This window comes from Oncorhynchus nerka, linkage group LG7 (assembly GCF_034236695.1).
Source record: "Oncorhynchus nerka isolate Pitt River linkage group LG7, Oner_Uvic_2.0, whole genome shotgun sequence".
Lineage (NCBI taxonomy): Eukaryota > Metazoa > Chordata > Actinopteri > Salmoniformes > Salmonidae > Oncorhynchus > Oncorhynchus nerka.
In genome coordinates this window covers 34946445-34961767 of record NC_088402.1, presented here as the reverse complement: position 1 = coordinate 34961767, position 15323 = coordinate 34946445, and the positions used below count along the sequence as shown (strand labels likewise).

The following is a 15323-nucleotide window of genomic DNA, read 5'->3' as shown; positions in this document are numbered from 1 at the left end:
CCATCACTTTCGCATGAGTAGTTAGTGCAACTGCCTGGGATGGAGCTGTTAACTCTGTCTGGTTTTCCAGGTGTCAGCACCATCGACTGATTTTTATTTCGGTTTGTCCTTAATGTTAAGAGCTGAGGTGTTGGACAATACGTATCAAATCTGGCAAGTCAGGAAATGAAATACATTTATTGTAACAGCACAAAACATGTAACAGTATAGGGTAAAACAAAAAGGTATTTCCCCTGCCTCTTAGATATACAGTATTGAAATGCCTCCTAATTAGCTTGGCAAAGCACAGACCTTTAAGATCTGAGTGCCTAAAATAGTTAGCCGTAACACCTTTAGAAATCTAGCAGTCTGTCTATAGCATTGTCCCCAATGGGGTGCTTTTGGCAGTGCCAGTCTTTGTCCCTGCCAATGCCAAGTTGTGAACATGGTTACATGATATCTGCTTTTACTTAATAGGAGTCAATATACAAAACACGAGCTAGCTCATCACGAAAGGTAGAACCGAGATGCTGGTTTTCAGCATTTTCTTGGGGGGGGGGGGTTATCCAGGTGTAATGATTAGTAAACTGCCCTTCCAGGTTCCATTTCTCTTAATTCACACCCGTGACGATCTGAGAGGATTGGGTAAGTGTAAGCAAGGAATGTACCGTAGCATATTTCTTATACATACAGTATCTGTCTATAGATCCAGAATTGCTATCATAACGCTATAACACCAGCAGAATGTGCAGAGAGCACCCTTCAGAAACATGGATTCCCAAATTCTCACTAAATGTTGAGGTCTGGCAAAAGACTTAAAAACCTGGTTAGCTAGCCAGGATGGTAAAATACAAAACGGATCCAATTTCACATCCATGCTCCCTCTGAAGAGAAGGCAACGTCCTACAAGATTCTCCACAGGCTGAGCAACAGGCAGTATTTATTCAAATTGCACAGTTCATTATAATACCAATAAGTCACTGTATATGATTGTGTTTATTGGCAGACAGGAGTTTCTGGCTCCTTTCAAAGACTAACTCTCCCCCAAAATCCAGTAAAGAGATGCTTCAACCTGACCTGTTAGGAATACATCACAACAGGGAAATTCCACCAAGGAAAAAAAGTGTTTCCTAACATTTAAAAAACTAGGGGAAGCTTGTGGTTGGATTGACAATTTTAGAGCAGATCACTGTCCCACCATTGGAAACATAAAATATGGATTCCGCAAGGAAAACATTCCTCTTATGCTCAGACTGGAACGACCAATTATCAGTAATGTGTAATCTGGTGAAATACCACCACCACATAAAATTGCATTTAAATACAATTTCCCAGGAAAGCATGTGTGCAGCAGTCTGATTAGTTTGATTTCCTATGCAGCCAACAAACAAATATCAAATAGACCACCAAAACTACTGTTTATATCAGCAATGTTTTAAGTATCAAATCCAGGGAGGCCCACAAACAGGGGGGACAAAAAGGAAAGTCAGTGCTAACATCTCCAAGGATGGGTCTATGAGGTGTGTAACCCCTCCCCCACGGCAAGGGTATCTGCCCCATGTTGAGAAAATCTTCTGGACTACTACTCTAAATCTCCGGGGGGGGGGGGCTTATGCATGCCACCAAGCCTTCTGTTACGGTTCTTAAAAGCCGTATTTGGCCTGTGTTTGCCGGCGAGTCAGCTTGTTGTCAGCCCAGTTGTTCTTCAGCTCTAGCTCTCGCTCCTTTGCCTATAGGTGATCAGAATTACAAGTTAACTCAAACTTTGACACATTTTGCTTGTAAAAATCACATATCTGGTCAAATCCAGGTCTGTTGATATGAGGCCAATAACCATGCATGTTAAGTGTTTCCAAAATGATTGCCAGTGATAGGTGTGCCAAGTTGTGTTCAGTAGGCGCCAAACAGGGAAAAACATTTTTTTTTAAATTCTCAACAGAAGAGGACAATTTGTCCAGTGGGAACACATTTTGTTTTTCTCCGGTTTGAGTCTACTGAATGGGACCTTGTTGTTAGGGTCCAAGACAGTACTGTAGCAATGTAAACAGTATTTACTCACCTGGTGGATGAGGTATGTGATCTGGTGCTTGCGTCGCTGTTGCCCTGTGGGTTGGTCTCCCTTTTTCTACAGACATAGGGAAGAGGTTAGGGAGTCAGCCCAAGCAAGGTTGAGATCAGATAACAAAATCCTCATTAAGCGACATGAAAAAAGTCCTAACCTACCAACTCCTCAACTCGAAATCCACTGTCGCCTTACATTCCCCTACCACATCATCACTACTACAATCCAGGTTCCAATTCAGCTCCTAGCACCTAACCCTTTGATGTTAACAGATCTGAAAAGAATGGACAAGTGTAAGCAATATGGGGATGGTTCCAGTGCAAATCTCCCTCACCTTGCTGAAGGATTTGCGCTCTTGCTTCTCTTCCGTCATGCTCTTGGTCATCCACTGCTGGTTGCCGCTCAGCTGGTCATCTCCCTTAATCTCCAGGAACTTCACCTCTTCCTTGCCCCTGTTCCTCTTCCCCTGCAGCCTCATGAACTGCAACCAGAAAATATACTCTTCTATATCTTGAAGCAGCAACCTCTATTCAGTGTATGAACTATGCTGACAATTATGGATGCAATCAGGACAATATAAAACGAATCAAGAAAAACAGGATATTGGTTTTGGGGTAGGTCAAATTCAGTGATATACAGGATGTCAGAAGGGAAAGGCTTACTGATTGTTCAGGGGAAAATCACGTTCCTGATCAATAACAAGCCAACAGACCAATGTCAAGTCAAGAAACATTCTTACCGCTTCATCATCAAACAGGGCGGAGGAACTAGGTTGCTCTGGCTCGGGCAACGCTGGGTCAGACTCTGTATCCTGGTAGTAAGCCTCGTTGTAGTAACCCTATCCAACAGGATGTTTTTTGTTAGCCTGTATCAATGCAACATGACACAAGAGCATTACACCACCCTGAGTCATCTCAACAGATGAGAACAAGAAATTTTACAGCAAACTGTTGTGTGCCAAACTCAGGGGTCAATAAGGATCAATTCTGGGCATAGTACATCTGATGTTTGAAACTGAATATCAGCTTGGTACGACTGATATCCATAATTTGCTCTCATCTAAAATAAGTTGTAGTTGGACATTTGAGTTGGTAATGCACAGTAGGTCTATTGTATTTGGTCTATTGTGGAAGTTGAGTATTATTGGAGTTTATTTTGATGTATTGGCAACATAGTTTTACACAATGCATTGCTAAGCTTATATATGTCCATCTAGCTAGCTAGAGGGATAAAGAGCTACACACTAGATATACACAAAAGTATATGGACATCCCTTCAAATGAGTGGATTCAGCCATTTCAGCCACACCTGTTGCTGACAGGTGTATAAAATTGAGCACACCGCCATGCAATCTCCGTAGACAAACATTGGCAATAGAATGGCCTTACAGAAGAGCTTCATGACTTTCAATGTGGCACCGTCATAGGATGCCACCTTTCCAACAAGTCAGTTCGTCAAATTTCTGCCCTGCTAGAGCTGCCCGGGTCAATTGTAAGTGCTGTTACAACGGCTTAGTCACGAAGTGGTAGGCCACACAAGCTCACAGAACGGGACCGCCGAGTGCCCAAGCATGTAAAGTAGTTTGTCCTCAGTTGCAGCACTCACTACAGAGTTCAAAACTGCCTCTGGAACCAACGTCAGCACAAAAACTGTTTGTTGAGAGCTTCATGGTTTCCATGGCCGAGCAGCTGCACACAATCCTAAAATCACCATCCGCAATGCCAAGTGTCGGCTGGAGTGGAGTAAAGCTCGCCGCCAGTGGAAACGCATTCTCTGGAGTAATGAATCACGCTTCATCATCTGGCAGTCCGACGGACTAATCTGGGTTTGGCAGATGCCAGGAGAACGCGACCTGCCGAATGCATAGTGAAAACGGTAAAGTTTGGTGGAGGAGGAATAATGGTCCGGGGCTGTTTTTCATGGGTCGGGCTAGGCCCCTTAGTTCCAGTGAAGGGAAGTCTTAACGCTACAGCATATAATGACAGTTGAGACGATTCTTACCTTCCAACTTTGTGGCAACAGTTTAGGGAAGGCCCTTTCCTGTTTCAGCATGGCAATGCCCCGTGCACAAAGCGACGTCCATACAGAAATTGTTTGTCGAGAACGTTGTGGAAGAACTTGGACTGGTCTGCACAGAGCCCTGACCTCAACCCCAAACACCTTTGGTATGAATTGATAAACCCAACTGCGAGCCAGGCCTAATCGCACAACATCAGCGCTCAACCTCACTAATGCTCTTGTGAATGTAAGCAAATACCTGCAGCAATGTTCCATCATAGTGGAAAGCCTTCCCAGAAGAGTGGAGGCTACTATTAAAGTAAAGGGGGACCAACTCCATATTAATGCTCATTTTGGAATGAGATGTTCCACAAGCATGTGTCCACTTTTGGTTATGTAGTGTATCCATTGACCCAACATTTTCTCCGTACCTGAGGCTCTGCCGAGGGCTGCTGGTACACCCCTAGCTGTTGACCTCCCCAAGCTCCCTCTTGGTTTGCGCTAAAGTCCAGAGGGGCATCTGACTGGAATGTACCACGCTGCATGCCTGGAGGAGCAGGTAGCAGGCCTGAGGTGGGGACAGGCTCCGGGTTCAAGCTGGGGACCACAGCGGGGAGAGGCTTGGCGCTGTCTTCCAGGGAGAAGTAGTTCTCGGGGGCAAGTTCTTCGTCACTTTCCTCAGCAGCTATTTGCCTCGCTAGCTGCAGGGCAGCCGATTTAGCTGCTGCTTTGATGGCGGAGGGGGATGCACTGGAGCTGAGGTGGCCCTGGGAGGCCCCTAAGGAGGGCTTTGTGGGTTTCCTTGGCTCAGGCCGCTTGGTGAGGGTGTGCGGCACTAGGGCCCTCTGAATCTCCTTCACAACCATGTTTTTTGGCTGAGGCAGGAGGGAGGAAAGGCCAGTGCCAGGACCCTGAGATAGAGATGGAAAGAGAGAAAGAAAACAGGTCCTAAAAAAATCAAAGTTTGTTGGTCGCATACACAGATTTACAGATGTTATCACGGGTACAGCGAAATGCTTATGTTCCTAGATCTAACAGTGCATTAATAACTAGAAGAACAAACAATACACAGAATCCTGACATTTTTTAAATAAGTTATTTAGGATGAATCATGACTAAAATACTGTGTATTCATATAATGTGGGTGAAACCGTATAACATTATTAAAGTTACCAGTATTCATGACTATATACATCGGGTAGCAGTCTAGGGTGCAGAGTAGAGTACCAAGTGGTAGCCGGCTAGAAAAGTGAATAAGGTTCAGGGCAGGGTACTGGGCGGAGGCCGGCTAGTGGCGACTTAGATGAGGGCTTAGAACATGATAGGTATGGTTGGCAAGGCCTACGTCCACATTTCCAGGCTGTATCACGCTTAACACCCCGGGCCATCCTACAATCTAAGCTTGATGCCCTCAATCTCACACAAATGATAAATGAACCTACCAGGTACAACCCCAAATCCGTAAACACGGGCACTCTCATAGATATCATCCTAACCAGTCTGCCCTCCAAATACAACTCTGCTGTCTTCAACCAGGATCTCAGCGATCACTGCCGCATTGCCTGTGTCCGTAATGGGTCTGCGGTCAAACGACCACCCCTCATCACTGTCAAACGCTCCTAAAACACTTCAGCGAGCAGGCCTTTCTAGTCGACCTGGCCCGGGTATCCTGGAAGGATATTGATCTCATTCCATCAGTAGAGGATGCCTGGTTATTCTTTAAAAAGTGCTCTCCTCACCATCTTAAATAAGTATGCCCCATAAAAAAAAAAAATTAGAACCAGGATCAGATATAGCCCTTGGTTCACTCCAGACCTGACTGCCCTTGACCAGCACAAGAACATCTGGTGGCGTACTGCATTAGCATCGAATAGCCCCCGCGATATGAAACTTTTCAGGGAAGTTAGGAACCAATACACACAGGGAGTTAGGAAAGCAAAGGCTAGCTTTTTCAAACAGATATTTGCATCCTGTAGCACAAACTCCAAAAAGTTCTGGGACACTGTAAAGTCCATGGAGAATAAGAGCACCTCCTCCCACCTGCCCACTGCACTGAGGCTAGGAAACACTGTCACCACTGATAAATCCACTATAATTGAGAATTTCAACAAGCATTTTTCTATGGCTGGCCATGCTTTCCACCTGGCTACCCCTACCCCAGTCCACAGCCCTGCACCCCCCCCCACACAGCAACTTGCCCAAGCATCCCCCATTTCTCCTTCACCCAAGTAGCTGATGTATCTTCAACCGATAGCTGCCCACACCTGCCTGCCCGTCCAGCATCACTACTCTGGATGGCTCTGAATATGTGGACAACTACAAATACCTGTCTGGTTAGACTGTAAACATTCCTTCCAGACTAACATTAAGCATCTTCAATCCAAAATTAAATCTAGAATTGCCTTCCTATTTCGCAACAAAGCATCCTTCACTCATGCTGCTAAACATACCCTCGTAAAACTGACTATCCTATCGATCCTCGACTTAAACGATGTAATTTACAAAATAGCCTCCAACACTCTACTCAGCAAATTTGATGCAGTCTATCACAGTGCCATCCATTTTGTCACCAAATCCCCATATACTCCCCACCACTGCAACCTGTATGCTCTCGTTGGCTGGCCCTCGCTTCATATTCGTTGCCAAACCCACTGGCTCCAGGTCATCTATTAGTCTTTGCTAGGTAAAGCCCCGCCTTATGTCAGCTCACTGGTCACCATAGCAGCACCCACCCGTAGCACGAGCTCCGGCAGGTATATTTCACTATGCACCCCCAAAGCCAATTCCTCCTTTGGCCACTTTTCCTTCCAGTTCTCTGCTGCCAATGATTGGAACAAACTGCAAAATCACAGAAGCTGGAGACTCATATCTCCCTCACTAGCTTTAAGCACCAGCTGTTAGAGCAGCTCACAGATTACTGCGCCTGTACATAGGCCATCTGTAAATAGCCCATCCAACTACCTCATCCTCATACTGTTATTTATTTTGCTCCTTTGCACCCCAGTATCTCTACTTGCACTCATCTTCTGCACATATATCACTTCAGCGTTTAATTGCTATATTGTAATTATTTCATCACTATGGCCCATTTATTGCCTTACCTCCCTTATCTTACCTCATTTGCACACACTGTATATAGACTTCCCCCCCCCCCCTATTGTATTATTGAATATGTTTGTTTATTCCATGTGTAACTCTGTGTTGTCGTTTGTGCCGCACTGCTTTGCATTATCTTGGCCAGGTTGCAGTTGTTAATGAGAACTTGTTCTCAACTAGCCTACCTGGTTAAATAAAGGTGAAATATATATATAGTTTTTTAATCACCTCCGGCCGTGATTGGGAGTCCCATAGGGCAGCGCACAATTGGCCCAGCGTCACCCGGGTTTGGCCATCATTGTAAATAATAATTAGTTCTCAACTGACTTGCCTAGTTGAATAATGGTTAAATATACTGAGAATGTGTCACTGAAAATGATCTAAAATGCAAATAATGTTTTACCTGGGGCAGGGATTTCTTTCTCCTTGGTTCATCTTCATCAGAGTCAGACTGTTGACAAGACATAGGATCATTTTGAACTCAACACTTTTAATCCATTTCAAAACAAGCACATTAAATGTTTAAAATCTAGCATGGTTATGAGCCTGTGGCCCTGTTACTTACATCCCCTCTCTTTATCTCAGGTATAGGGATTTTGACAGGCTCTGTTCGCTTCTTCGGTTTAGGTAAGTCGAAAGGCAACCCTCCCTTGGATGGTTGAGAACGGGTAACTGAGTCCTCGTCGCCATCGTTTGACACAGTGTTCCGTGAAGAGAAGTGTGTTGTCCCTTTGCTTGGTCGCACGTTTCCTAGTGCCTCTGAGGCAGATCTTTTGGGGTCAGGGAGGCGTGCGAAAAGCCCCCCACGTTTGCTACCCGGGACGATGGAACTAACGTCAGACGTTTCGTCTGAATCACTGTCATCACTGCTAGCATACGCTACCAAAGACATTGTTGATGTTTCTGGAGCAGCTTTGACATACGTAGCGGGTAAATACTGATATGGCTAACTAGCTAGCTGCACCCACCGACCCACACCTGCCAAGTTTACGATAGCTAACGTTCGCTAGCTAAAATTGTTTGGCCGTACACGTATACGAAGCTTACTTCATGAGAACAACCAATAAATTGTGGACAACAATTTACATTTATGACAAACTTTATATAGCTAATTTTCAAATGGTAAACAATTCTCGCCAAAGGCTAACTAGAGGCTAAATCCTGCGGCTCAAGTCGAGCCACTGCAGAGTAAGTTAATAATGTTCCAAACAGGCCGATTACTGACTAGACTCGAAGCAAACAAGGCCTCGGCAGGTGCTTAACATACCTTTAATGTGAATGTTAAGCCAGTTCTAGGTTAACGTTACACGGAATATTATGCAGTCAATACCCATGGTTTCTTTCCTCCACCAAAATAGCTCGTTCCATCCAATAACAGCAATCGCTAGCTTATCCTTTTGGGGGTCTCTAATACCATGGATGGATGCGTGCAAAACAGAAGTGTTCAAGCTGCTACTAATTGCGCAGCTTCGACGCAAATCCACCTTCTTCGTTTGGTTTTCCGGCAGACTAGATGCTTCCTTGTTGGGTGGTGCTGCCTTTCATAGTTTGGAAAAGGGATTGCACATTTTTTTTATGGAAATGGGGGAAAAAATGACATTTCACCGCCATCTAATTAAGCAATAATGCCAGAGGAGATGTGGTATATGGCTAATATACCACGGCTAAGGGCTGTTCTTATGCGCAATGCAGAATGCCTGGACACAGTCCTTACATGGAACCCAAACCGGCTGTGCGCGTGCTCCATCGTGCATAAATGTATTTTGTCCCCCCCACACCAAACGCGATCACGACACGCAGGTTAAAATATCAAAACAAACTCTGAACCAATTACATTAATTTGGGGACAGGTCGAAAGCATTAAACATGTATGGCAATTTAGCTAGCTAGCTTGCACTTGCTAGCTAATTTGTCCTGTTTAGCTAGCTTTCGGTTGCTAGCTAAATTGTCCAGGGATATAAACATTGAGTTGTTATTTTACCTGAAATGCACAAGGTCCTCTACTCTGACAATTAATCCATATATAAAATGGTCAACCGAATTGTTTCTAGCCATCTCTCCTCCTTCCAGGCTTTTTCTTCTCTGGACTTTATATTGCGATTGGCAACTTTCATAAATTAGATGTATTACCGCCAACGATCTCGATCGTCTTTCAGTCACCCACGTGGGTATAACCAATGAGGAGATGGCACGTGGGTACCTGCTTCTATAAACGAATGAGGACATGGGAGAGGCAGGGCTTGCAGCGCGATCTGCATCACAAATAGAACTAACTTCAATTTTAGCCTTTGGCAATGCAGACGCTCATTGGCGCGTGCGAGCAGTGTGGGTGCAATAATTGAATAATATAGATTTCTACATTTATTTTGCGACGCGAGCAGTGTCGTCAGCCTGTTAGCCATCGTATATTGGCCATATATCACAAACCCCAGAGGTGCCTTATTGCTATTATAAACTGGTTACCAACGAGAGCAGTAAAAATAAATGCTTTGTCATATGCGTTATATACAGTCTGAAATACCAAGGCTGTCAGCCAATCAGCATTCAGGTCTCGAACAACTCAGTTTATGATCCTATTTAATTACGTTGGTAACCATTTTGCTGCCGTGCTCCCTTCTTCTTCTTCTTCTTCTTCTTCTATGGTATTATAACGGGCTGCAAACAAACGTTAAAGGTGCATGCTGCCATATACTGACAGCTTAATTAAATAGTACCGGCATGCTGGCCTTCTAAGCAGAGTTGCAAAGAAAAAGACACATCTCAGACTGGCCAATAAAAAGAGTCTGAGATTTGGCTTTTTCTTTACAACTCTGTCTAGAAGGCCAACATCCCGGAGTTGCCTCTTCACTGTTGACGTTGAGACTGGTGTTTTGCGGGTACTATTTAATGAAGCTGCCAGTTGAGGACATGTGAGGCGTCTGTTTCTCAAACTAGACACTCTAATGTACTTGTCCTCTTGTTCAATTGTGCACCGAGGCCTCCCACTCCTCTTTCTATTTTGTTTAGACCCAGTTTGCTCTGTTCTGTGAAGGGAGTAGTACACAGTGTTGTACGAGATCTTTAGTTTCTTGGCAATTTCTTGCAAGGAATAGCCTTAATTTCTTAGAACAAGAATAGACTGATGAGTTTCAGAAGAAACTTCTTTGTTTCTGTCCATTTTGAGCCTGTAATCGAACCCACAAATGCTGATGCTCCAGATACTCAACTAGTCTAAATAAGGACAAGTTTATTGCTTCTTTAATCAAAACAGCAGTTTTCAGCTGTGCTAACATAATTACAAAAAGGTTTTATTTTGATCAATTAGCCTTTTAAAATGATAAACTTGGATTAGCTAACAGAACGTGCCATTGGAACACAGGAGTGATGGTTGCTGATAATGGGCCTCTGTACGCCCATGCAGATATTTCCCTTAAAATTACATTTACATTTACATTTAAGTCATTTAGCAGACGCTCTTATCCAGAGCGACTTACAAATTGGTGCATTCACCTTATGACATCCAGTGGAACAGTAGTGCATCTAAATATTTTAAGGGGGGGGGGGGGGGGGGTGAGCGGGATTACTTTATCCTATCCTAGGTATTCCTTAAAGAGGTGGGGTTTCAGGTGTCTCCGGAAGGTGGTGATTGACTCCGCTGTCCTGGCGTCGTGAGGGAGTTTGTTCCACCATTGGGGGGCCAGAGCAGCGAACAGTTTTGACTGGGCTGAGCGGGAACTGTACTTCCTCAGTGGTAGGGAGGCGAGCAGGCCAGAGGTGGATGAACGCAGTGCCCTTGTTTGGGTGTAGGGCCTGATCAGAGCCTGGAGGTACTGAGGTGCCGTTCCCCTCACAGCTCCGTAGGCAAGCACCATGGTCTTGTATCAGCCGTTTCCAAATCAGCCGTTTCCAGCTACAATAGTTATTTACAACATTAACAAGGTCTACACTATATTTCTGATCAATTTTATGTTATTTTAATGGACAAAAAATGTGCCTTTCTTTCAAAAACAAGAACATTTCTAACTGATCCCAAACTTTTGAACAGGAGTGTATATTTTAAACCAAATACTTTTAGACTTTTACTCAAGTAGTATTTCACTGGGTGACTTTTACTTTTACTTGAGTATGAGAATTGAGTACTTTTCCCACCACTGCTGGAGATCCAAAAACCTTTTAGCCACATTCACAATTATATCCAGTTTCTTTTATTTCTTGTTTGTTTGGCATGTATAATTTGTCACATGCGCAATAAACGCAACGAAATCCACCTTCTTTACTATCAGAATTTCAGGATCCTTCAACTAATAAACATTTTTTCCAGACTTCAAGATGTCTATTGACATTTCTTCCTAATTTCCACTTGCTCCTTCTGCAATTTCCAATGCCTCTGCATAGGAGACCGGCTGGACAGATTGCTACTTCAACCTCTTTCACTCTTACACAATTGCAGCACTGTGTATCCACTGAGTGTAGCTCAGCTTTTAAAACCATAGTGCCCTCCAAGCTCATCACTAAGATAAGGACCCTGGGACTGAACACCTCCCTTTGAAACATGATCCTGGTATTCCTGATGGGCCACCCCCAGGTGGTGATGTTAGGCAAGTACGCATCTGCCACGCTGACCCTCAACACGGGGCCCCTCAAGGGTGCATGCTTAGTCCCCTCCTGTACTACCTGTTCACCTACGACTGCGTGGCTACGCACGACTCCAATGCCATCATTAAGTTTGCCAACAACATGATGGTGGTAGGTCTGATCACTGACGATGATGAGTCAATCTTTAGGGAGGAGTCATATACCTGGCAGTGTGGTGCTTGGACAACAACCTCTTCCTCAACGTCAGCAAGACAAAGGAGCCGATCGTGGACTATTGTAAATTACCGCTTGGTATAGCAACTTCTTGGCATCCGACCACATAGCGCTACAGAGGGTAGTGAGTACGGCCCAGTACATCACTGAGGCTGAGCTCCCTGCCATCCAGGACCTGTATACCAGGAGGTGTCAGAGGAAGGCCCTAAAAATTGTCAGACTCCACCCACCAACGTCATAGACTGTTCTTTCTGCTACCGCACGGCAATCGGTACCAATGCATCAAATCTGGAACCAACAGGACCCTGAACAGATTCTACCCCCAAGCCATAAGACTGCTAAATAGTTAGTCTGGGTAGCTATTTGGTTAACTATTTAACTATCTGCATTGGCCCTATTTGACTCCTCACATACGCTGCTGCTAATGTTTACTATCCGCCACTTACTCCTAGTTATATGTACATAAATTACATTACCAAAGTATGTGGACACCTGCTTGTCGACCATCTCATCCCAAAATCATGGGCATTAATATGGAGTTGGTCCTCCCTTTGCTGCTATAACAGCCACTCTTCTGGGAAGGCTTTCCACTAGATGTTGGAACACTGCTTGCTTCCATTCAGTCACAAGAACATTATTGAGGTCGGGCACTGATGTTGGGCGATAAAGCCTGGCTCGTAGTCGGTGTTCCAATTCATCCCAAAGGTGTTCGTTGGGGTTGAAGTAAGGGTTCTGTGCAGGCCAGTCAAGTTCTTCCACACCGATCATCGACAAACCATTTCTGAATGGACCTCGCTTTGTGCACAAGGGCATTGTCATACTGAAACAGGAAAGGGCCTTCCCAAAACTGTTGACACAAAGTTGAAAGCACACAATCGTCTATAATGTAAGTAGCGTTAAGATTTCCCTTCACTGGAACGAATGGGCCTAGCCCAACCCATGAAAAACAGCCTCAGACCATTATTCCTCATCCACCAAACTTTACAGTTGGCACTATGCATTCGGCAGGTAGCGTTCTCCTGGCATCCGCCAAACCCAGATTCCTCTGTCGGACTGTCAGATGGTGATACGTGATTCATCACTCCAGAAAACATACTCCAGAATCCAATGGCAGCGAGCTTTACACAACTCCAGCCGACGCTTCGCATTGTGCATGGTGATCTTAGGCTTGTGTGCGGCTGCTCGGCCATGGAAACCCATTTCATGAAGTTACCAAATAACAGTTATTGTGCTGACGTTGGTTCCATATGCAGTTTGGAACTCGGTAGTGATTGTTGCAACCAAGGACAGATGATTTTTACGCGCTTGTGTGGCCTACCACTTCGCGGAATGAGCCGTTGTTGCGACTAGATGTTTCCACTTCACAATAACAGCACTTAGATTTGACTGGGGCAGGCATACATTTGACGAACTGACTTGTTGGAAAGGTGGCATCCTATGATGGTGCCACATTGAAAGTCACTGAGCTTTTCAGTAAGGCCATTCTACTGCCAATGTTTGTTTATGGAGATTGCATGGCTTTGTGCTTGATTTTATACACCTGTGGCTGAAATAGCCGAATCCACTAATTTGAAGGGGTGTCCACATACTTTTGTATATATGGAGTATCTACCTCAATTACCTCGTACCCTTGCACATCAACTCAGTACTGGCACCCCGTGTTATATAGCCATGTTTGTGTATTTATTATTTATTTTATTATGTGTTTTACTTTTCTATTATTTTTCTATTTTCTTTCTCTCTGCATTGTTGGGAAGGGCTGTAAATTAGCGTTTCACTGTCAGTCTACACATGTTGTTTACAAAGCACGTGACAAATCAAATTTGATTTGACTGAGTATTCAGTAACATATTTATTCCTTCTACACACATTTGACAAATGCCCAAACCTTTTACAATTACGACATTGCAACGGCTTGTTCACAAACATCTCACTGCGTATCTCATATACCCCAGCAAACCCCAGAAACTCTTCATCAAATATCAATACCATATAGACTTCCCTTCTTCTGTCCATTCACCATACATTTCCTACGTTCCTCCACTGCTCCTGGTATGTGGTGTTTATGACATGGAGCCTCAATTTCCACCGAGATGCCAGAGATGACACCTTTTACCGGTTCCTTTTGTTCTTCCGATACACAATAAATCAACCACATACCACTCCTGGTAACTCTGGTTAACTCCACCTTTTCCAATGCATCCTCCACCATTTGCGCGAAAGCAATTGGGTCTCCCAAAATACATCTCCCATTTGCTCCATTTTCCAATGTCACAGTCTTCCACTCACATCCATCAACTTTACTGAACACACCATCAGACTCTGCAAACCCACCTTTTCTGTGCACCTTGACTTTGACATGGAAAATGTTATTCCCCCCATAGATCAATATCCTATGGTACAATATCCTATCAAATATTCATAAAAGTCATATCAAACCAAAAAAAGGGTTAATTTAAATAATTGTCGGTATTGTCAAAGGATACAAAACAATTAGATTGGACTCTGACATGTAGATAGATTTCAGCCCTATGCTGAACACGCACCTGATGGGCCTAACCATAAAAATGTTTTTTTAAATTCCAAACACTAACCCTAAAAACAAATCTCCCTATTGAATGAGAACAGTAGGTACCTATTGTGTATTAGGTCCAGTAGGTCCAGCAGGTACAAATCTACCATTGTTATGGTGATCTGACAAAAAATAAGCTATTGGTACATGGTATCTTTCAAGTACATGGACATCCTTTAAACCTTTCAGGAAAATTAACCCTTTAAATATACAAAGACTAAGACCAAGACCAAGAGACTGATACAGAGGACACTGCAGGAGTTGTTGCTTCACATCCCAGCTGTTGAACTTCAACTCCACTAGACACAGCATGCTGTGTCAGTTGTGGAGTGTCACAGGAGGGAGGCGGTGAGATCTGGTGTTGTAGAGACTGTGGCACTGGCATCCTTAGGTTTCGCAATGGTAGAAACATTGTTCTTCATTTGGAATTGTGGGAGGTATGTACTGTATCCAATGAGCTTTCAATTGACCTTAGAGCACCTGTTCATCAGCAGCTGATCATTCTAGCTTTTCTGCACTATTCTGCATAATCTGACGAACTGTAGTAGTGATATTCTGCATAGAATATATAATAGTACTGATCATTTACAAATCTAATGTTGCTATCATGTTGATCCAAAGTGAGTGTATTTTAGCAACTTTTACTGTCTTTACTCAGCACACCGTGTTTGGGTTGAAATACTGATCCATGAATACCCAACAACAACATTTGTGGTTCTCATTTCCCCTACTTTATTTGGAGGAGAAATTCGATCTTACAGGAACTTCACAAAGGAGTCATACAAGGACTTCCGACTAGCAGCTTAGGTAATAATGGGGTCTGTGATG

The 15323-nt window shown here is 44.0% G+C and overlaps 1 protein-coding gene across 1 annotated transcript; it reads right to left on the bottom strand.

Annotated features, from left to right (window-relative positions):
• Positions 1-158: 158 nt before the first annotated feature.
• LOC115131517 (proline-rich protein PRCC-like) lies at positions 159-8648 on the bottom strand. Its single transcript, XM_029663299.2, has 7 exons — positions 7701-8648; positions 7539-7586; positions 4471-4950; positions 2781-2879; positions 2376-2522; positions 2039-2104; positions 159-1709 (listed from the first exon to the last, which is right to left on the bottom strand). Exons 1-7 carry the CDS (start codon positions 8025-8027, stop codon positions 1623-1625), a joined length of 1254 nt encoding a protein of 417 aa, XP_029519159.2. The 5' UTR covers positions 8028-8648; the 3' UTR covers positions 159-1622.
• Between the last annotated feature and the right edge of the window lie 6675 nt (positions 8649-15323).